The 23,496-nt window shown below is 36.1% G+C and overlaps 2 protein-coding genes across 2 annotated transcripts; one reads left to right on the top strand and one right to left on the bottom strand.

The window, feature by feature from the left end:
• Positions 1–5,113: 5,113 nt before the first annotated feature.
• On the bottom strand, positions 5,114–11,613 carry ca7 (carbonic anhydrase VII; the record flags this gene model as incomplete). Its single annotated transcript, XM_079241429.1, has 7 exons — positions 5,114–5,233; positions 8,169–8,324; positions 8,425–8,487; positions 8,908–9,003; positions 9,215–9,333; positions 10,946–11,143; positions 11,577–11,613. The coding sequence occupies 7 exons, from the start codon at positions 11,611–11,613 to the stop codon at positions 5,114–5,116; spliced, it is 789 nt and encodes a 262-aa protein (XP_079097555.1).
• Positions 11,614–13,134: 1,521 nt separating this feature from the next.
• nae1 (nedd8 activating enzyme E1 subunit 1) lies at positions 13,135–18,934 on the top strand. Its single transcript, XM_079249173.1, has 20 exons — positions 13,135–13,233; positions 13,640–13,743; positions 13,819–13,879; positions 13,963–13,993; positions 14,164–14,235; positions 14,530–14,609; positions 14,715–14,824; positions 14,983–15,092; positions 15,189–15,251; positions 15,374–15,437; positions 15,522–15,613; positions 15,723–15,782; positions 15,872–16,005; positions 16,155–16,230; positions 16,781–16,820; positions 17,385–17,471; positions 17,603–17,695; positions 18,073–18,187; positions 18,271–18,320; positions 18,465–18,934. The coding sequence occupies exons 1-20, from the start codon at positions 13,184–13,186 to the stop codon at positions 18,572–18,574; spliced, it is 1,602 nt and encodes a 533-aa protein (XP_079105299.1). The 5' UTR covers positions 13,135–13,183; the 3' UTR covers positions 18,575–18,934.
• The last annotated feature ends 4,562 nt before the right edge of the window (positions 18,935–23,496 follow it).

The following is a 23,496-nucleotide window of genomic DNA, read 5'->3' as shown; positions in this document are numbered from 1 at the left end:
GTAGAATATTTGGCAAGATTTGATTACTGTAGCTCAAACCTGATCATGAACCAGAACAAATGCCAAACATCAGAAGTCAGGAAAAAAAACAGGTGGTGTGTGAATGGGTGTGATGATGATTTAGATGGAATAAGCTGAAGATTACCAGAAAATTACCCACAGAAAATAGGCCTTGATATCATAAAACTGAATAAAGGTCTGCAATAAATAGAGAAACACACACGTGTCCCTGTGACAGGAAGGGTCTTTAGGGGAAATAAGCCTAGGATATTTTTATAATATGGTTTTATTTTCTGACAGGGCGGTGGGGATGGATCACTGGTTCATAGAGAAGTAGGAGAGATATGAGCTTGCCAAGCAACTGTTTTGTGGTGCAAGTGCTGTTTGTATCCATGGCAACCAAACCATGGCCATGTCCTCTGATTGCCAGACAAAATCACGGGTCGAGGTAGAAATGAGATATTTTGACCATCTTATTTTTCTGATTTTATGTTGAAAGAGAAGGTATGACTCAGTCTGTGTGGACAGATTACAAGGTCAGATTTATGAGTTTTGGTTAGAGAAAGCAGTTCTATAGCATATGTGGCTTTTGCCTTTGCAGGCGCATGGTAGTGACTGACATTTGATTTTTCTTCCAATCAAATTAATTAATCAACAAAAAAAAAAAAAAAAACTTGTCTAAGAACTAAATTAGATGGTCGACCCCCCTCCCCCGAGGAATCCAATAATTTAGCACTGGCTCCTCTATGGGCTTGAAAGCAACAGCAGGTATATTAATGTCAGAATGATCAAAATAAAAGCAGCAGATTTCTTAGAGATTGTTTTGTTCAATTTGTAGATCAAGCTACACAATAATTCTGAGCTCTTACATTTGTATGTAAGATTTTTCTCTCAGTCTCCATGATACTGTCTGTGATGAGAATGCTATTAAGTTCAATATTAAAATGTATGGTGCACTTAAATGTTTGTTTTCTTGCTTTATCACAAAACAGTTTTGATGTACTACATCATAATTAAAATATGTTCGGATGTATTTTTTGCATCCAAATTTATTTTTTTTAAAACTACCCATTTATTCAAAAACTAGAGTTGTAAATCACCAGATTCTATGTGAATTTATTCAGTTCAATTAAACCCAGCCTATGGACCAGATAATGCTAGTGCATTCATGTGTTACAAGTATACTTGTGTAGATTTGATCAAATAACTGTTTCATGGCAACAAATGAGGTCGTGTCCTGAAGACCTTAGCACTTTTTTTTTTTCTAAAAAATGAGATTTGTCTGCAGTATGTTTGTCCTGCAGGTTTGTATTTCACAATGTCGCTCAGATATTGCTGTGCCTGGAAAAAGAAAATCACTACAACAAGCAAGTAGATATCCCAATGCTAAAAATACATGTGACTATTTCTGTGGTCTGACTGGAATATTATATTACACGGCAAATCGATTGTGGATGAGCATGATGTGCCTGCTCAGGTATTCTCAGTCTCAATAAAGCTCACCGATACCATTCTGGAAGGGTTATTTGAGAACACATGTTAAATATACTTCACACACTCACTATCATTCTTTATTCATTGACCCATACACTGAATTTTCCACTGATATAGGATGCACATGCCACCAGACAAGGTAATGCAATCTCTACGTGTAAACAGGAATTTCAGGCAAAGGCAAGGTCAAGTGCAAGTTTGAATCAGAAAAACAAAGCTGCAAAATTGTTTCTAAGTTCTGTTCCTGTCAGCGATAATACAAAGATTGTTTCATTTCCTCATCTCCTCATCTGTCTCTGTATGTTGTTATCGCTTGTTTTTGTGTAGTTTTATTTTCTTTTAACAAAATTGTGGTGATCATGAAGGTGGTCAAGCTGTAATTTATACAAAAGACAAATACTGCCACCTGCTGTATACTCAATAGAAAGCGTGCACTTTAATTATTATCATATAAATACTAGTTTACAGATCTAAGGTGCACAAACATTAATTTATTGGATTATCATTCAAATTCTGATGACAGTATTTGCAAAAGAACTCTTCGTTGTCTCATGATTTATTTTGGTAATATTTATGGAGGACTGAACCTGCTTAAATAAAAACTAAGTTCATAATTATAAAAATGGCTCAAAATGCAAAGCGATTTACCAATAAATTCAGCAAAAATTTCAAAAAGTTCTTTTTAATTAGAAACCAATAAAAATGTGACAAATGTATAATTCAATTGTCATTTTCAACTGTTTTATATAACATTTATTAACATGCCTATTTATTTATTTTTCCATTTAATTTTCAGTTTATCTTTCTCATTAATGTAATTTTTTTTCAAACTCTTTATATATATATATATATATATATATATATATATATATATATATATATATATATATATATATATATATATATAAACTGAAACTGGCTCAGTAAACAAATTAATTTCCAATAAACTACATCGACAATTTTTTTTCCATCAAGAAAACCATATATATATATATATATATATATATATATATATATATATATATATATATATATATATATATATATATATATATATGTATATATATATATATATATATATATATATATATATGTATATATATATATATATATATATATATATATATATATATATATATATATATATATATATATATATATATGTATAATTTTTTTTTTTTTTTCTTGATGGAAAAAAAATGTCAATGTAGTTTATTGGAAATTAATTTGTTTATTGAGCCAGTTTCATATTTCTCTATTTTTTATTTTGGCAGTTTCAGTCATTCTATTGTGGTCTTGCAAGATGCTACATTTCTCTGAATTCAACTCAAGACACTTCCTGTTTTACCCTAAAACTGGTTAATCTATTAAACAGACTTGCATTTATTGTGTCTCTATTTTGGATAAAACCCTTTGTCCAAATGAGATATAATAAATGTATGTGTGTGTGTGTGTGTGTGTGTGTGTGTATGTGTGTGTGTGTGTGTGTGTGTGTGTGTGTGTGTGTGTGTGTGTGTGTGTATGTGTGTATGTGTGTATGAACATTTGTTTTTGTCTGTTTGTTTGGTTTTTTTTTTGCTCATTTTCATTTCATTTTTTAATTACCACAGCAGACAGACCCCTTGTTTGATTTAAGTTTCTGGCTCTATGTTGCCATCTGCTGGACAAATACCAAGCCACATAATTTTACAAGTGAAGTGTACTTTATATCCAAAAAATTAAAATGGTAGACAAAGGGACTTTATTTTTTCAAACTATATGTAAAAACTCCTTTCAGAAAGTCTGACAATCAATAGCACCTCTCAGGCTCTCCACTGCTTCTTAACCAGACACCAACTAGCCATATCATATCTAAATGAGAATTACGGCACTTTTTGGGACTATATTTAGACTGTAATCTTACTTGTTTGATTCATATATAATTTATCATCCTCTATAATCCAAGTCTGATCTGCCTTAGTTATGTTAACTAAGGAATACACAAGTAACTGGAAGAAATATGACTAACTTCCATACTTTTTATCATGTTTCAATATTGATGGCATAATGCACATTAATTTAAAAAAAAAAAAAAAAACATTTCCACTGCTTTTTATTTTAAATAACATTAATTCATTGAAAATAAAATCCATCTCCACTAAATATTTTTACAGTTGTATCTAGATATTCTTTATACATTTTCCATTTTAGTAAATCATTGATTGCAGCTCACATTACCTTCCTCTGGTCTGCAATAGCTTAGGCAACAACCTGGCTGTTAATTACCTTGAATCAGATTTGCTTTTTCTCATCAGCAAGAGTAAAATTAGATATTTGCTTGAATGGCTCTGCCTTCAAAAGTATGCTGTGTAAATGAGAAATCAAGCACACATGACAGCACTGTCAATGTGCACTTAAAAAAATCTATTTTATTCATATGAGGATTTACATGAAGTCTTACAACCAACAGTTTGCTTTCTGTCTACCTGAAAGCTAAATTTTGGAGTTGAAAAGCTCTTAACACTATCAATTAGTCACATATAGGCTGGACTACTGCAAGCCATCTTAGCTGGGTCCAAGTAATTCCCTGAAGATCTTTCTGCTTATCCAGAAGCTGTAGCCTCAGCAAAAACTGCTTCTCTCCAGTTTTGGCCACTCCACATTATCTTCCCATTAAATTCCAAAATGAATTTAAAAGCTTCACATTACTTGTAAGTCCTTTATTTAAAAAAAAAAAACTCAGATCCGATTAATCTTGTGTTCTTGCTTTGTAAAGTCTAGGACTAGAATTAACTGCAAAACCTTTAGCTTCCATGCTCCTCATGTTTGGAACTATTGTGCAAGTTACACACACCTCTCTTTTATAGCTTTTATACCTTTTATAGCAAAGCTTAAAATATCACCTTTTAGAAAGAAACCATTAACATTTAAATTATAAACAGGCAAGCTCATTTTAAGTGTTTTCTGTATATTTTTTAATAATTCTGATTCAACTTAGACTTTTTGCTTTATTTGCCAGAATATTTGCTGTTATAAAAAGGTCTTCAGAGAAGTGGTTTACACCATAATTTTTTTTTATCTTTGGTTATTTTCATATAAGCTTTATTTTGTACAGCACCTTTGTTTACATATTATAGATATACTGATAGACAGACAGACAGACAGACAGATACAGATATAGATATAATGAACATCAAGCAATTACAAGTGAGCCAATGTGACATTTAATTCCATTTAGCAAATAATTTAATTCCAGCAAAATTACAAATGCATTACAAAAATATTTAACGACCCATAAGTTACATTCATAAATCAACAAACTATCATTGTTCATTTGTTTGTTATTCTGCCTCGTTAGAAAAATACCAGCACATCAACATCAAAGTCCAGCATTACACAGAGCTGCCATGACTAAAAGTGCAGCACCTATGCCTCTGTTTGGCATTAAAATGAGACTGTGCACAAGCGAGCTGTAAAACTGTGCATTACATTGTTATATTCTGCATTGCAGGAAAATTCTATTTTTAAAAAATGAATTAAATTTTTTTAAAAAAGACTTACTGAGAATGCAGAATTTACAGGATGTGATCTGATAGAATAATTTTACTAAACTTTTACTTCTAAAAGTTTTAATATTCTGTTAATTGGAGGAACGCACTTTTCTGCCTTTGAGAGGCTGTGGAGGTCTGAAGTTGTTTTCCATGCGCATCCTCTGTTCTTCTTCCTCTCCAGAGAACAGGAGCATTCTGAACTTCCCTAGCTGTATTGTGGGAGAGAGAAAAAACAAATACAGAAATATAAAGTGGTATGTATGGACAGACAGACAGACAGTCAGTGGTTTAGATTCAGTGTAAAAAAGATACATCATTTTTATTTCCTTCATTGTCAGAAATGAAACCAAATTAAATGAAAACAAGTTTTATCAACAACCTTCTGTTTACTTTTGATATCAATATTTTAAGAACGTTAAGGAATAAGACCAGTGAACCAAGGTTAACAATGCATTAATAAGCCTGGCTTACCAACCCCAACCCTATTTATTTCTACCATATTATATTATTAAAATAATCTAGTTTAGTAGAACTTGAGAGTAATACAGGAACGATGTCTGAGGAATCAACTTAAATATAATGCTCACGTATTCTGAGGGTAAAAAAGTATTTTTCACTTACGCATATATAAGTTTATAGTCATCAATAACATCTCTTTTTTTTTTTTTTTAATTTCTTTTGGAAAAGTACTGGCTGTAATTTTCTTTACTTCTTTAAATGGTTCTATTTATTCCTACAATATTTTGCTTTATTACCAGCAATGAACTGAGAACAGCTTATCATGCAATTCGCTAGTCAGGAACATGTCAACTGTCCACCTGATCCACATGTGGCTGCTCACAAGACAGGCAAAGACTAAAGACAGATAAAGCCATATCCAGGTGCTTTTAATAGCCAGTGATCTAGAAAACCTTTATCAATGATTAAAAAAAGGTCCAGACTGAAAAACAAAGATGTCAGAAGTATAGCAAACCTGACCTCTGCACTGCAAAAAATGTTTTTGGCCTCCTACACAGTACAATTAATGATCCACATCAAAGATCAGCACCAAGACCACCCTTAATCTGTACAACTCTGATACCAACGTCATAATGAAGAATCTACAGTCATCACTTCACTAAACCAGTCTCCCTGGGCACCCTGGACAACACTGACTGGTTTGCCAAAAGGGTGAAGGAATCAAAGCAAGAACAGCATCACCATGGTAAAGCATGGTGGTGGCACTGTAATGCAGTCTTCAGATAAATGTGTTATTCAGTAAGTTTATGACCTGTTAAAGCACAATAATCTGAAATATAAAGCCAAAATCCCCAAGATGAGATCCATGGAGAATAACAAAAGAAAAACATCTTGTTGTCCGAGCAAGAGACCAGTCCTGAATATCTTTAAGATTCTTTGAAAAGAACAACATATCATAGTAATGACAAAGACACCTTCTAACTTTAACCTCTTCATTACTGCCAGTGATCCAGTAGTACACTTTAACTTCCTCATTACCACTGGATGGTGATAAAAAACAGTAAGGGGACGGGTTCAAAAATCCCTGTGGAAACTTATAAGTTACCATCAATTGTAAGACAGCTCTGGAGTAAAAATTAAGGGCGTAATCATGTCAACTTGTATGGCTCGACAAATTAGTGGAATGAAATTAACCCCCCCGAAAATTGTGAATGACTATGAACCGTTCAGGGCTTAACTGTTTAGTATGTGTGTATATTTGTTCAGCCTATATCAGGTACAACAGAAAATAATAAGTAGTGGGACAAATTAATACGTTTAATCATTTAGCATTGTTTAATTATAAGGGAAAAAGATTAAAACACTACCATTTATTCTACAGTCAACACCATCTTCAATATTCAAAACTGCTCACATTTTCCCACTGAGCACCAAGCCAAACATTACATCAGAAAAACACAAACAAAATAATTCCCCATTACATAAGGACTGCTCCCTGCTGGCACTTCTCAGTTAAAGCCCTGCATCAGTTCTGCCATCAATCCATCCATCAGGATAATCAGATGGAAGAGATCAAAAGCTTGTGGCTGGAGTAATAGTTTGTGGGGCCAGTTGCTCAAATTGCACCTCACATCCAGCTATGCCAAATGGCAGCAGTCGCCACAGGGCCAGCTCGCTGGGGGACCTAATCTAGATGCACTTCAGAGGTCCTGTACGTCAGCTTAACTTATTGACAACCTGGAGTTGCCAAACCTCAACCTTTTGTTAAAATTCAGTGCTTATAGGGATGGATAAACCTGACCTAAACATGGCATCCCTCATGAATAAGTTCTTTACATAGAGGTGTGGGATAAAGCAGACTATCATCCCTATAGGCACACTGACCCACTGGTGTTTGGTTTCACAACAAAGGAGGCTATGAATCCTTGAAGCCAAATGGAGCATAGCTTCATATTATTCACAGGCCAGTAGATATAAAATGTCACAGATGACTGAGCACCTTTAAATTCCACAGTCTCATAAATAAATAGTTTTCTGTTGAATAATTGTCCAATTTAAAGCAAAGAATTTTTAAAAGCTCTTCATATTTTGAAAACAGATTTTTTTTTTTTCATAAATTGCACTTAAGATGGAAGAAATCTTACAGCAAATAAATGCATGTGACAGCATACAAGTGCACATATATGCAAAGAAGGAACCAAGAAAACATAGAAAGTAGAGATCACATACTTTCCAGTTAAATTATATAACGTGCCAGTGGCAACGTGGCAAAGAGGTTTCACACTCATGGCTTGCAGCCAAGATAGTTGGACTGGGGTTAATGCTGAGTGAGGGTGGCAGTGTCACGTGACTTGGAGTAATGTGCAACTACTACAGATAACACTAAATTCCAAAGTTGGACTGAAGTCCAAAATGTTAGGCGATAAAACTAAAAAACAAACCCCATCCTTTTGTCTCTCAGTTAACTACATGAATAACCTGGTTGTGGATGTTTCCTTACTCATGTTAAAAACAAACCTCTCTTATCTAGCATTCAAATTAAAATAAGAAACTTGCCAACTTAACTGTAGCAGAATGAATTAAAATGTTATGGAGGACCACATGCAAATAACTAAAAGGATCTCATAATGCACTACAATCATTAGCATCATGAATGAAAGGTGAGGTTAAATCAGCAACACTCACCTGTTTTTCAGACACAGTGATCGGCTCCTTTAGAATAATCCATGTGACACTCTCATGCAAGGGAGGTGTGGTCAGAGATCCCAGGTAGGTCCAGTAGTGAAGGCTGCTGGGTAGGAGGCACTTAGGGTTGAAGCCTTTAAAATCTGTGACGCTGCCCTGGAATGGAAACATATAGGCAAAAACTTATCATTTAGCAAATATGCAGAGAAAATGTCATAAAGATGTGTATTTATAAAAAAAGATATCCAGCACTCACCTTATATTTCACCATGTATAGAGAGTCTGTTATCATGTGAAGCAATCTGTGGCCATCACCTGTCTAGCATAGCAAATTGTTATTTATTGATACAAGAAGTTAAGATAAAATTCACACCTTTTAAAAAAAAAAACAAAAAAAAAAACATAAACATGTCCATGTACACAGATTTCAAGTTATGTGTGGCTAATGAAAGGAGCAGCTTTTGAGAACAGCAGAAGCTTTTACTATCTATTCATTTGATCACAATCAAAGATTTATTCCTTTTTAACCAAAAAATAAAATAAAACTAAAAACTTCAACCAAAGTCCAATATTGGACAGAAATGCCACAAAAAGTTTGATTAGTTGTGCAGTGAATTAAATGGCATCTTAACTTAACTTAAACATCTGCATCCTACCCGGGAAAACCAAAGAACTGCTGCTGAAATGTGGAAGGAAATAGGCAGTGTGAAATAAAATGCACAAAGGAGAAACATCTTACCTCTAAGAAAATACCAAGAACAGCGAGACCATCAGGAGCTGTTGACGCATCCCCAAATGTCTTGTACTTGACAGCATTCCAATGAACTAAATGGAGCTGAAGGAGGAAACATAAGGAAAATATGCTTCTGGTGATCAATAAATGAAGTCATTCAAATTAAAGCCATCCTATGTGCTGAAACAAAAATCATACACGTCTGTGGAAAAGAAATATGGGCAATATGATTCATCTGTCCCACTCTCAACCGTATTATGTATATCTTCTTGTTGGAAAGCATGTATGATGCACTGAGAGCCAACATACAGACCTCTGATGCATAGCCATTTCCTTCAACAGTGTGTTCAGAGCCATCGCATCCTTTTCCACCCCAGTGGAAGTGAAACTGTTTCAGTCTGTAGGGGTTTTCAAGAGGCCCTCCCTGGATTACTGTGAAAGAGAAAACCAGAACAATAACAATAAATAATGGTTTGAAAGTCTAATGCATGCATCTACTACATATCCCATTTGCTCTGGGTGTTAGGCAAACTGCTTTTAATCAATGCACTTTCTGTGAGTAACATCATCCAGAAGAGCTTGGTATCCCTCAAACAGACACCACAGGATGACTCAACATGTTATCAGCCAGCAGACTGCATCAAATTTCTCATTAAAAGCTGAGACACATGTCGACACCCAGATTATTCAAATGCTTAAGAAGCAAATAAGGGCACAGAATTTAAAAGGCAAATGTTTCCACTCTTGTCCATGTACTGAATTATCCCTGACTGTAACTTTGACAGAAAAAGTAACTCTTTTAGTCGGTGAGTGTACACTGAATGGTTAACCAGATTTAATTCTCTTATAGGTGCACCACCTCACTGACGTAGCATCACTAATAGGATTCCCTGTGTCGTCTGTAGCTGTAGCTACATCAGGTTGTAATGAGGGCCTAAGCTTCATCAATCATATGTTCATAGAGGTGAAGTGGAGAACATCGCTCTAATAGTTCATCCATCTTAAAAAACAAAGGGAAAGAAAAGTTAGATAGCTAAACTAGCGTGCATTAGGTATGACAGATAGGCATTCTTAAAGTTGTGATTAGAAGAGAGCGAGTCCTATATGCTGCGCTGAATCAGGTAGTCAAAGGAAGTCATAGGCTAATCTGAATCCTGACCTTTGCAAAGCTAAGATGAATGACTGCAGCAGAGAAAGTGAGTACATGAAATAGTTATTGGTGTGACTTAGATTCAGCATCAGATCTTCAAACTTAACAACCAACTACTCCCTTTCTTTCCAAAACAACAGTAACATTTATAAGTTTTAGGAATTATTTTGGATGCTGCAAAAAGATCTCTTTCATTTAAAAAAAAAAAAAAAAAAAAAAAAAAAATCTATAATTTCTAGGGACATTTGCTTGCTCTGTAAACGTCATGACACTATATTGCTCATATTTCCAAGCTTATCACTCATGGTAATGACAGGGTGAGTAATAAGCATCCACCCAGTGATAGAGACAAATATTGTTACAATAACCACTGAGATCATCTAAAGGTGATTACATCTTTGTCCAGCAGACAGATACTCACACAGATAAGTGTTGGATGCACTTTCTTGCAGCATAATCAGCCGGTTATCTGCACCCTTTTATTACAGTCTGTATTACAGTATTACAGTTTGCTCTTTCTACATAAAAACTCAAGATAAACTCACTTTTTTAAAAACTTTTAGCCCAGATATCCACTGGTGTGGCTGGCAGCAGGTATGACAGCTGGATTATCTCTGAATGGTGACCTTTGTCAAAAGTTAAAAAGCAGTAGATGAGCATTGAATAGGACACCATATCAATGAACACTGGTCCCAACCAAGACATTACTGCTGCAACAAATGTTTGTGTTTTCATTCTTAACCACATGTTAATACATTTGAAAGCTCTAACTGAATTGTGCTGATCTATAACCTGAACGTAAAAATAAATTTGAAATGGATTGGCTGGCATGTGTCTTTAATAGATATGATTTCTGTTTTCCTTTTTAAAAAAAAAATTACATCTTTTTCTCACCTGAGCGGTCATCAGAGTCATCAAACTCCACAACAACAGAGTGTCCATTATTGGAGATGTTAATGGAGGTACAACCATCATAGTTCAGGAGAATGGGACCCAAACTGGGGTCACGGACAGCCTGATGAGGGACAATGTCAATAGGGGACTGCCGATTCCCCTGGGCAACTGGATAGTTTCTGTGCCATGCTGAAGGACCTTTAAATAATTAGGGGGGAAAAAACATAACTAAATGGAAATTAGGAAAACACACATTTCAGAATACACTAAATGTTTGATTAAGAAAGACAAAGATTCAAAGCTAATTTAACGACAGTCTCAGACACACTTCCTCCTACAATAATCCCATCCAAATCCAAACCAATAAGCTAAATTAAATTTATATTTAACTACATAAAAACAAAGTGACACAGTGAACGTTAAATATAGCCAATCATTCCCCCTTTTCCAAAACAAATGTTTAACGTGATCATGATCTCCTTAAACATGGAGCTAATCTGCATTTACAGCCATTTTAACGTCATGTGAAGAAAAACACGAAGCGCCTGTCAGGTGGAGACAATGAACGACTCTCTTCATTGGTGGACACGGCAAGTGTTAAAGCAAGTGTTTGAATGCTATAATAGCTTACCGTCCTCTTCTCCATAACCCCAGTGATGCCCCGTCATTTTCCTGGATCGTTGCTCCACTCGGACCAAGCTGTCCGTGTAGTTCCGTGGCACGTGAAGGACGATCACAGAGATCAGCCGGTGCCGCGATTGATGAGGATTATTTACAGCGAAGGGGAAGGACAATTATCCCTGCTTGACACGCCCCCTGTTCCACATGGACATCTTCTCACAGGCATTCACACTCACACACACACACACACTCACACACACACACACGTTTATGCAAAATACAGTTCTACGTTTGTCTGCTCCAACACACAATAATTAAATGGATCTAATAATTTAATTAGTTCTGTGATAGGATTTATTCATTTGAGTCAGGTGTGTTGGAGCAGGGAAACATAAAAAATACTCCTAGAACCATCTTCAAGGTCTGTTCCAGACACAACGCTCCATATCAGCAATTAAAATAGAAAAAACATAATCATTATACAAAACTACAATAGAGACAAACATTCATTCCAGTGCTTCTAAAAGCAGAATAAAAATACCTTGTGTCATTTTAGTTTGGATGAGTCTAACCATTACAAGCATTTTGAGTCCTCTAATCGACACAGGAGCGCTTACAAGCATGCGGTTAGTTAAATTACGCTTTCCATTATGAAACCTTTCCACAGACACAGCTAATTTTTAAAAGTACATTTGGTTCTTTTTCCTGTAATTTTTCTGGGTTAAGTAGCCTATAACCAAGACGGCTTTCGATTTAATCCTTTCCATCTTTTCTCACTGTGCAAAATAAAAATGTTTTGCTTTATAGTAGGGTTCTTTAACTCGGTCCCACAAAGGCCGCAGCCCTTTAGGTTTTCAGTGTTGTTTCTGACTTGACCAAAATTAAATATATCCAACAGCCTATAAAATTATGCACAAAGTCTCGTTTATATGAGTCGAGTGTGATGGTGCAGGGTTACACTGAAAACTTCAAGAGCAGTGACCCTTGGTTGTCCAAGTTGAATCCTTTTTTATGGTATTAAAATTAATAACTTTGGCAGATCTTTTTGCTGTTTTTGGATGAGAGTAATAATAGAGGTGTGATCATATTTCCCACATATTTGATCAACAGACAACTGTATAAACATTGCCTAAATTAAAAAAAAAAAAAAAGAGACCACAGCTGAGATGTAAACCACAACTGTTTTATCAAAAATAAATAAATAGAACATGCAAAATAAAAAGAACAAAGAAAATGGGCTAAAAAAAAAAAAAGTTCAGAAGAGATCTCTGGGCTAATGATAGATTAAGGTATAAATTTAACCAAATCAAACGGCCATACATGCAGAAAGACTAGCCAACAACTCGATGGAAATTGTGTTGTTTGTGTTGGAGAAATAAAAAAGTGTATTGGGTTGTGTTTCTGTTCCATTGTACCTACTTATATTTTTCATAATTTAAAAAAAAAAAAAAAAAAAAAGTAAGTATTATCAACTTTATCTGCAAACAAGTCTTTTATTATTACAATTGGTAGGGAAATGAATGACGAAAGCGCGCGCGTGCATCTCTCCGTCTGTGTCGAATCTGTGGATGCGGAAGTAAAAATACGTTCATAAACGTCACTCATTGGAAAGCTCCTATGGCAGCCACCAAAGCCACCAAGGAACAAAAATACGACAGACAGCTCAGGTTAGTCTAAATAATATTAGAATTGGAGGAAAGGAAGTATAATTTTTTGGTGAACAACTGAAATATTTAAGTTTCGTGATTAGAGTAGAGACATTTTTTAAAACCGGAGTGCTAGCGTTAGCTAGTATTAGCTCGCTAGTTATTTTGCCTAAGCATCGTTAGCTTTAAGGGTTATGGGATGGGTCTAAAACTCTTTTATGCCTGTTCGTCCATCAGAACTCTCACTTAATGCATTAACATCCATTTTCAGCCAATATTGGCTGTGTTTGCTGTTTTAACTGAAAAAAGAGCACAGGATAGTCGGGGTTATTGAAAGTGTAGTACTGTTTATGTACCATATCTCTGTGCTGTTACACCGGCTTATCATTTTGATTTGTCACGTCATTCTAATGGGTTATCCTTTCAGATTGTGGGGTGACCATGGTCAAGAAGCCCTGGAAAATGCACATGTGTGTCTCATCAACGCCACAGCGACTGGTACAGAGATACTGAAAAATCTAGTCTTACCAGGCAAGTATAAGAAGCTCTGTGTTGCAGATCTTGCTGTTAGAAATGTGTCTGACAGTGAACTGATCTACTTTTTAGGGATTGGAGCATTTACCATAGTTGATGGACACATAGTGACCGGAGAAGATGCAGGGAACAAGTAAAATTACTTTTTCACTGATGATCTTTGTCTAAACAATTTGTTACAGCATTGGTTACTGACCTCTTTATCTTGTCTTGTAGCTTTTTCCTCAGCAAAGACAGCATTGGGAAAGTAAGCATTCCTGGATTTTTTTTTAATCAAATGAACCTTTTTTTCTATAGATTATTTCTCTTTTTACTTCCATACACATTAAAACAATAAATATAACTATTGTGGTCAATTTTATTAGTCTTTATGAGTAAAATAGAGTGTGAACCATTTTCTTTGGTTTTATGATGCAGAACAGAGCACTGGCTGCCACTGAACTGCTGCAAGAACTGAACAGTGATGTGTCAGGAAACTTTGTTGAGGAGGTTAGTATTTTTATTTATTTATATTCAAAAACAAAACAAGACCTTTATTGCCATTTTATTTTACATTCTACTCTAGCACCAGCAGCGTTTAGCAGACGCTTTTGTCCAAAGCAACTTGCATACATCTATTGTATAGATTATATAAATTAAAAAAAAAGAGAAATATTCTTTGCAGGGTTGACTGGAAAAAATGCAACATATTCTGTGTAAATATAGGATTATATAATCAAAAATGATTATCAGTGTGACAGTGACAGAGATCTGTTTTGTATTCTGTCTCTTTATTTCCTTTAGAGTCCAGACAAGCTTCTTGACAATGATCCAGAATTTTTCCACAGATTTACCATTGTCATTGGTGTCCAGTTACCAGAAAGGTATAAGACCATTTATCTGACCATCTGCTTTTGATTCCAGTTCAGTTTGATAAGCTTAATTTTTTTATAAACAGAATTTCTCCAATTTTATTTAACATTCCACAGCACATGTTTGAGGCTCAGCTCAGTCCTGTGGAGCGCCACTGTACCTTTTCTAGTCTGTAAAACCTATGGCCTAATAGGCTACATGAGACTGGTGGTGCAGGAGCACACAGGTTGGTGGCTCCATTAGATTTCTGCATCTTTGCCTTTTAGTTATTTCACCTTAACAATTACAACATAGTTTATTCCATGACATTTTAAGTAAGCCGTTAAACATTTTGGTGTACACCAAAATGTAATGGATTTGATGTTTTCCTTCCTTCCTCTCTAGTGGTTGAATCTCATCCAGACAATGCTTTGGAGGACCTAAGATTAGACCAGCCTTTTGATGAATTTAAGAATCACATTGAGTCCTACGATCTTGACAGCATGGACAAGAAGGTGTATATTTTATTTGGGCGTATAGAACAGTGCATTTAAACTTGCACATTTGTAGGAAAACTAATATTTTCATCTCCAATTTCATTTATTCAAAAGGATCACAGTCACACGCCATGGATTATCATTGTTGCAAAATACCTGGAAAGATGGCTCAGTGATGTATGTAACACAGTTTTGTTGGCTTTCTAATGGCAAGGTGTCCATCAAACACCTCGCCACTTTTATTATTTCATGAGTTATTGTTTTATTTGTAATTATTGTCTTTTGTTTTCTTGATGCAGCACAATGGTCAGTCACCAAATAATTACAAGGAGAAAGAGGTCTTTAGGCAAATGATTCGCAAAGGTATATTTACAGCGCTGGGTAGTTATCACACTCACTTGATGATGCATTTATATGAGATTGTTTTGTTTTCCCTCAACCTTTTAGGGATCCTGAAGAGTGAGAATGGTGTCCCAGAGGATGAGGAAAACTTTGAGGAAGCTATAAAGAATGTTAATACAGCTTTAAATCCTACCAAGGTGCCAGATTTCAAATGCTTTTTAGTTTTTAGAGCCCTCCTGTAAATCCTGTTCTTTAGGGAGTCTGTTGGTCTTCTTATAAAACTTTTTTTTTTTTTTTTTTTTGCAGATTCCAAATACTATTGAAGACCTCTTCAGTAGCGAGCAGTGTAACAACATCACGGCACAGGTTGTGCTTATGTTGGAAATAATTACTTAGATATTTATATTATACTATAGTAAATGTTTTAACAGTAGATTTTTTTTTTCATGATGTAGAGTTCACCCTTCTGGGTGATGCTGCGAGCTGTGAAGGAATTTGTTCATAATGAAGGTAATGGAAGCCTTCCTCTCCGTGGAACCATCCCAGACATGATCGCAGACTCTCAGAAGTTCATCAACCTTCAAAATGTGTAAGTGGGAAATAGTAGCTGTGTAGATGGGTTTGTTTGTCAGAAGATGAGGGTGACAAAACTGGACAAGAGTAGTACTTTCAACCAACATTGAATCTGATTTTATCTTTCTTGTGGGTAAATTGTTTATTTTGTGTTTGTTATTGCAGTTACAGGGAAAAGGCCATGCAGGATGCTGCATGTGTTTCTAAGCAAGTAGAATATCTCCTACAGTCTGTTGGAAAGGTATGTAGAACCCACAAATCTTCTCTGGCAGGAGTACTTAGTTTTGTCTCATGCCCATGTACAAGTCTAAGATATTTTACATGCCTTTAAAAATACAGGTAATAGTTTTTTGTTGCATTTATCAAATTATAACAATTTTCTGCTCAGAAGGTTGATATGGGAAATGTGTCATTTGCACCACTTTCAGCTCCTGCCCGCAATGCATCGGGGTCTGTATTGACCCCGATGCATTGCAGGTGACCATCGATGCTCTCTACTTTCCAAGATGCACTGTGGGTAATTTTGAGTGCACTACTTTTTTTTCTCTCTCTGGACATTTGAATACCATTAGAAAATGGCGTGACTACTTTATAAGGCATTATGTAGGAAATAGTGTGGACATTCAGACACAGCCTTTATCTTTTTAGCAAAGTTTTGCTTTCAAAACTGATGGGGTAAAGTCAGTGCATTATCCCCCCCCCCCCCCCCCCCCCCCCCCCCTTTCAAATTGTATACATATGGATTATTTGACATGCATAAGAAATGTTTGCTTGTTTTTTTTTTTTACTAGCCCCCAGAAAGCATCTCTGAAAAGGACATCAAGCTGTTTTGTAAGCAAATCTTTCTTTAACGTTCATTATTCTTCTATATTCAGTATGGTGAGTTAATCTATTAACACGCATGCATCACATCTGTACAAACTGAGAAGTAGCCTTAACATAGTTGGACTGTTGTGTTGTGGGGGTTTTTTTCCCTTGAATGTGCAGGTAACGCTTACCACATTTTAAACCGATTTATATGTTGCATTTTAAACTGGTTAAAATGGCTTTAATCAAACTAACACAACCTAATGTTAGCTGATATGATTTTTGTTGTATTTAATGCACTGTGCATGAGAACAGATCTGCTGTGGACTCTTTTGAGAAAGATGTATTTTAGCTGCAGATGAAATCAACCTGTTTGTCCCATTCTGCCCTCATGGTGCACCACTTCCTATTCAATGTCAAAGTTTTAATTCATAAGTTTCAGGATCACTGTGTTGTTTTAAGCTCATCAGAGCTGATGAATCTAGACCACTATGTGTTGTGTGTTTTTTTTATTTTTTTATTTTTTTAGGACTGTTGTACCTACAGCAGATTTATTCCTTACTCTAGCCTTTTTGTGCTTGTATCCAGGTAAGAGCACATCGTTCTTGCGAGTAGTACGCTGCAGGTCTTTGGCTGAAGAATATAATGTGGATTCAGTGAATAAAGATGAAATCAGTAAGTGTAGAGTTTCGATTTCTTGTTCAGCTTTGGTCATTTTTATTGTGTGTGCTGAGGATATTTTTAGTAGTGCTTGCTCCTCTGGTAAGCTCAAAGGACTTTCAACTTTCATGGTGTTGTCTTCTCAGCTTCATGTATGGACAGTCCAGACAGTGAGATGGTCTTCTACCTCATGCTTCGTGCTGTTGATCGCTTCTATCAGCAGCACTCTCGCTACCCCGGTATGAATCTGCTCACACCTTCATCATAATAGTTTTTCACAAGCTAACTAGGCTGGACATTTTCCAGCATCATTGTGTCATTGCATAGAAGAAAAGTACTATTAGACATGGTTACAATTAGAAGATCATAGTAATGTGACCAAGATGAGTAATGCATCATTAAACTTAATGAAAAGCTCTGAAGATATTGCAGGTTTGGCTAAATGGAGTTGAACTATCAAGATAAAAATACCTTGATTCATCACAAATAGAGGAAAAGCTTGTTAAATCTCTGATGCTATACTGGGATCGAACTTGACCTCGACTGATTAAGCATACAGAAATGATCACAAAATGGTCTCACTCTTTTTCTATTTTTTTTTTTTCTTTTGTGACAGGAGTGTATAATTACCAGGTCGAAGAAGACATCAGCAAACTGAAGCTGTGTGTGAACAGTCTGCTGCAGGAATACAGCCTTAATGTCAACATCAAAGACGACTACATCCATGAGTTGTAAGCCCTGGTCACTGCTGGATTGAGTGATCAGATTGATTATATAAGCTTATCAAATAATCTGTATCTATTTTCTCCCGCAGCTGCCGGTATGGTGCAGCAGAGCCACACACAGTTTCTGCATTTTTGGGAGGTGCAGTCTTAGCACTCATTAATGTTCACTGATTCCAGATATTTATACACCGCATGTCTCTCCTCTTAATAATACAACTTGCTAATAATTAAAAATCTGCTAATGTCGGTCTTTTTTTTTTCCTTTTCTTCTTCCTGTATGCAGGATCAGCTGCTCAAGAGGCTATCAAGATCATCAGCCACCAGTTTGTGCCATTCAACAACACATTTATTTATAATGCAATGTCACAGACCTCTGCAACATTTCAGTTATGAATACTGTCACCTTGCCAGCAGATGCATTAGAGAAAATGTTAAAGAGTGAACTGACATTGATAAGCCCATCTCTAAATTGTTCTTGATTTTGAAAAGTGATGTATTTAAGTGTTTGTCATGAATAGAAAGGCTGGGAATCACCCACCATGGTTGTTCTTTTTTTTCCCCCTTTTTTTGTTCTAAACAAACTAAACAAAGATTGCAAATACAAAGCCCACATGTAGTATTTCCATCTGTGATGATATATCACAAAATATCACGGTTTGTTTACTTTTGTCCCCGCTGTTTTTTATTGTTTTGTGTTTGGAAGAACCTCTGTAAAAACATGTAGTGTTTAACCGTCATGTATTGCTATAAAAGATTCAGGAATTTACCCGCGTTTGTTTGTTTTCATGTTAAAGGGGGCAACACCACTGTCGAGAGATAACCTGACCTCAGCTCATCTGGCAGTTTCACTTCTGTTCAGACTTAGGCAAATCAACTAGAGGAATAGTTTCCATTTTGAAGTTAGCATAGTGTAAATTATGTCTTCCCTGTTAATGCTTTAAGCATTAACAGTGAAGGCAAGCATTTAGAAATTCTAAAAATATAGAAAGTGATGAAGCCAAACTTTGAGTGACAGATAAGTGGCTCTAAAAGACTGAAATTTTCATTGCCTAAAGCAGCTCATACCTTAAAAAGATATAGTGGATTTTACAGCGTGTCAATTTTGTAAACGTATAACTCAATCTCCAAGCTACCGCCTTGCTCAGCACCTTTGCGAGTACACTGTCTTGTGTAAATTACCTCTAAGTGACTACGACTTGTTTAGTATTAGAGGACCCAGTTATTCATCAATTCATAAAGTCATTCATAAATTATCACTGAAAATCGTGAGCTGCTCAGGAGACCTGTTACGTGTCTTCTGATCAGAATCCACACAAATTGCCATTCAGATGTTTATCCTGTGTTCAGGACATTATCCGACACTAGAGGGCGCTCCTCTTTCTTTCCTATTTGTTGATCAAAGTCTTGCACAGTGACCTATGAATGTTCACTGTTAGATTCATGCAGTTTTTGATGTAATCATGGAAAAAACTCTAAATGTTAACTATTAACCAGCATACTGTTACTCAGCAGCACTGAGAGATGCTGTCTGCTCCTCTTAATGAACATGGTGTGATCTGCTGTGTGTTGTAAGTTTTTCTGATGTAACTGTGGGGCATGTGAGGTTTTCCTGTGTCTTATTTTCTGATTTAGCTGAATGGAAATGTGTCCTAAGTAAATCCTCACTTTTTCATCGTCATGCCTCCTAACACTGCTGGCTGTCTCACATTTTCTCATTCTCACACACAGACTGTCTCCAGCTGTCTGAGGGGGATAAAGCGGGTTGCCAAGATGTACGCTGGCCATTTGCTAAATCAAGAATTTGTCCACTGCCTCCTAAAGATTATCATGTCTCCTTCCATCAATCCCTGCCCTTTAAGATTACCATGTAGCGGTGCCAGGTTAGAGTGAAACAGAACATCCTCCTCCTTTTCAAGTTGGAAAAACTCAAATAATCTGGAATCTATTCATTTTCTCTCATTGCTGTTTTTTCTTTTTGTTATCCTTCTTAACAGTCTCTGAGGTCGCATGGGCATAACTAAATGTGACCAGTCAAGTCATGCACAGCAAACCCAATATCTTATATATCACAGAGCTACTCAATTTGGTCACATGAGAGTTGCAGTCCTGCTTGTTTTCAATGTCTCCATGCTCCAACACACCTTATTAAAATTCAGCAGATCCAACTGCCTATCAAGTTCTGTACAACAACTCATTCATTTCAGTCAGATGTGCTGGAGCAGGGGGGCATTTTAAATGTGCTGTGCTGTGGCCCTTATAAGACCGAACTAAGTGACCCTTCTATAGCAATTATCTTTCACTGCTGATGATCCAATACTCATCAAAATGGCTTCAAATGTGTCTCCGTATCTGCTTCATACAGAGTCTCAAGAGTTTGTGTATGTCCTTGTAACCCAACACCCCCTCTCTTGTCAAGACGGTTGCCGATAAGAGATAACAAAGAAACAAACAGGCCAAGACGACTTTTCTGATGCAACAGATCTGCTACTTTCCTTTCGGGGATATTTTTCACCGAAGCATTAACAGCAAGCAAGGTCAAGCAAATTTTCTAGGCAAGGTACAAATGAATGAATGGAAAATAAAAACTGGTAGTACATGTTTAAAATGTTTATGAAAGCCAAGTATCATAAAGTAGGATATATTTTTTTTGGAATAATGTAGTGTGTGACTGCACATATGTAAACCATTTAAAAATGCTTCCAAATCATTTCAAAATCAGACAAAAAATACATTTAAAAATCCACACATATCCCCCTTCTTCTTAAATCAGCAGGAAAATCCATCACTGAATTAATTTATATTAAAATTGCCATGCTCACATAGATACATAAACATTTACAAACATTTAATCCAATCAAAGTTCAATTACATCATTGGGTTTCAAAATTAATTAATTTTCTGCAGTACAAAACTGGACCTCTGTGACATGACAGAATGATGCCTCATCTAAAAAAATGTCATGTGTCATGTAGCGTTGAGCAGAAGGCTCGTGGTGTGTTAGCATGTGGTTGTTATTATCCACTTAAAACCAGTGGATAAGTAAAGTACTCACTTAATTCATGTGATACTGCACTGATCTTTTTATTTCTAAGTTTATTGGTTATGTATCCTTTGAATGTCTTTTTTTTTTATTAGCTAATATGTGAAGTTGACATGTGCTGAAATATAAGATTAATTTCTCCATCAAACCTACCTTTGCATAGTCTACCCTGTGACTGTCACATGACCACAGATCATGAATTGGCCTTGTTAAGACTTATGAAGCACACATCCAGGCCATCAATGTTCCTCTTTGGAAGTCAAGAACTGAATAAGGACCACAATCTGCCAAAAAACATCTAGGTGGGAATGTTTGTAGACTAAAATACTGTGATGATATGGAGGTCAAACCTGTTCTGTTGTTCATACAGCTATGTCATTATAGTCAAACACTATTATTTGTGCTAAAGAACTATAAATTGACATGACAAAGAAGCTCAAAAAACCTTTTTTTTTACAAATATGTTTGCTTTGAAAAAGATGGTAACTCTCCTGCCTTAAAAGAATTAGTTGTAGAAATTAGAATTTGACCATGCACTATTAAGACATCAGACTCCACACTCGGTTTGAATCTGCTTCATCTTTAAGGCACAGCAGAAGCCATACAATGGATATGTACGTGTGCTCAGGGGCAGCTGGAAGGGGGATGGGGGAGGGGGGGAGGGGGTGTCATTAATGTTAAAATCAATCAGTAAATCAGAAGTAAAGCCTTCAGAAGGGCCGCACTGCCAACGATGATTCTAGCTGGAAGCTTCCAGTAATAAAAGGAGAGAAAGTGAGGGGAGAAGGGAATGAGTCAGCGCTAGGAAATGGAGGAAACTGCACAGTAAAGGTGGCAGATTAATGGTCATATCTTTCCCAAGGACAGGGCTTGTATGTGCCCTTGTTATGCTGTGTCGCTGAATGAAAGGTGCATTTTATACATCACAGTGTAAGAGGCTGAAGACAGTGAGATCAAAGGCAGGCAGAGGTTGAGAGTGATGTTCTCTCAGTTTGAACCATCTAACTGGCTGGGATCCAACTAGTCCTCCTCCTGAAGAGGCCCCAGCTGAATTAAAACCAGGCTGAATTAAAACAGCATAGAGTGGAGTATTTCTTGTGTTTGCAAGGAGGCTGCGGGAGGCCGGCATACTTTAAACCTCTCAGGGTGTGCTGAGGGCCTCTTCATTCTTTCTAAGAACAGATGGAGCTGTGACTGCTCTAAAAACAGCTGCCTTCTCCAGAAATTAAGTATTAAGTATGTTTTTCATGTAAATGTCTGGTTGGTCTGACAAAAAGCGTTTAATTGAACTGCTTAAATTTTAATTAAAATGTATTAATATAAATTTCTTAAGAAAAGCAGACTCGTTTACTTTGTGTTCCTGGAGATAATCTGAAGGTAAGCCATTGTAGGCTAATGCTAACATCAGCCAATACTTATCTATCCATGTTTATAGACATTAACAGGATATAAAATATGCCAGAATTTTAAGGAAGCAAAGTTGTATCAGTTTTTTGCCCACATTGTTTCAATAAGTAGGAAATAAAACTTATTACCTTTCTAGGACGAAACCTGTTAGTCATTGCAACACTTTGGCCCTATTACTAGATTTATTGCACAAATGCAGCTGACAAGTCAGATATGTTTCACCAATTTGGTGAATTTAGTAAATTTGTAGGCTGCTCTCAGGTCTGAGATTTATATGGACTCAGAGCAGTTTAAACTGGTCAGAGCCTGTGAGGGTGGAGCTGTCATCCGACCGCCAGGCCTTAATATTTATATTCCTTCCAGATGTAATGATAATGAATTCATGTAACACAGAGACCCACGGGACATCGGCTATCCAATATACTAATAGAAGAGGTGACATAAGAATGACGCCTTTCAAAACTGGGAAGCATTTGAGGTTGACCAGTCCATATCCTAGTTCTATCCAAATAAAAATATAAAAAAAGAGAGGACAAACCATTATACGCAGATATGCAAGAAAGAGAGTGTGTCTGCTGTGTTTCTGACAAAGTCATTTATAACCTACAAATTGAAGCAGAATCAGATCATAGGAACTCAAAGTGTTGACAAACATCTCTTTATGGGTAGTCAGTTATGGGAACAGCTGGAAAACTGGAAACAGATAATACAAATATTTGTTATTAACCATTTTTTAAATAAAATGGTAGAAATCCCCAAGACCACATGTTGCTATGATTAAGCTCACATATATACATACAGGCTGACCCAAAATCAATACAGAAAGTCATGTTCTCAGGGAAGATCATTATCAACAAAACTCTATTCC

Source organism: Telmatherina bonti (assembly GCF_933228915.1).
Source record: "Telmatherina bonti genome assembly, chromosome: 1".
NCBI classification, from domain to species: domain Eukaryota; kingdom Metazoa; phylum Chordata; class Actinopteri; order Atheriniformes; family Telmatherinidae; genus Telmatherina; species Telmatherina bonti.
Note: the sequence above shows the minus strand (reverse complement) of the source record. Positions and strands in the feature narration are given on the sequence as shown.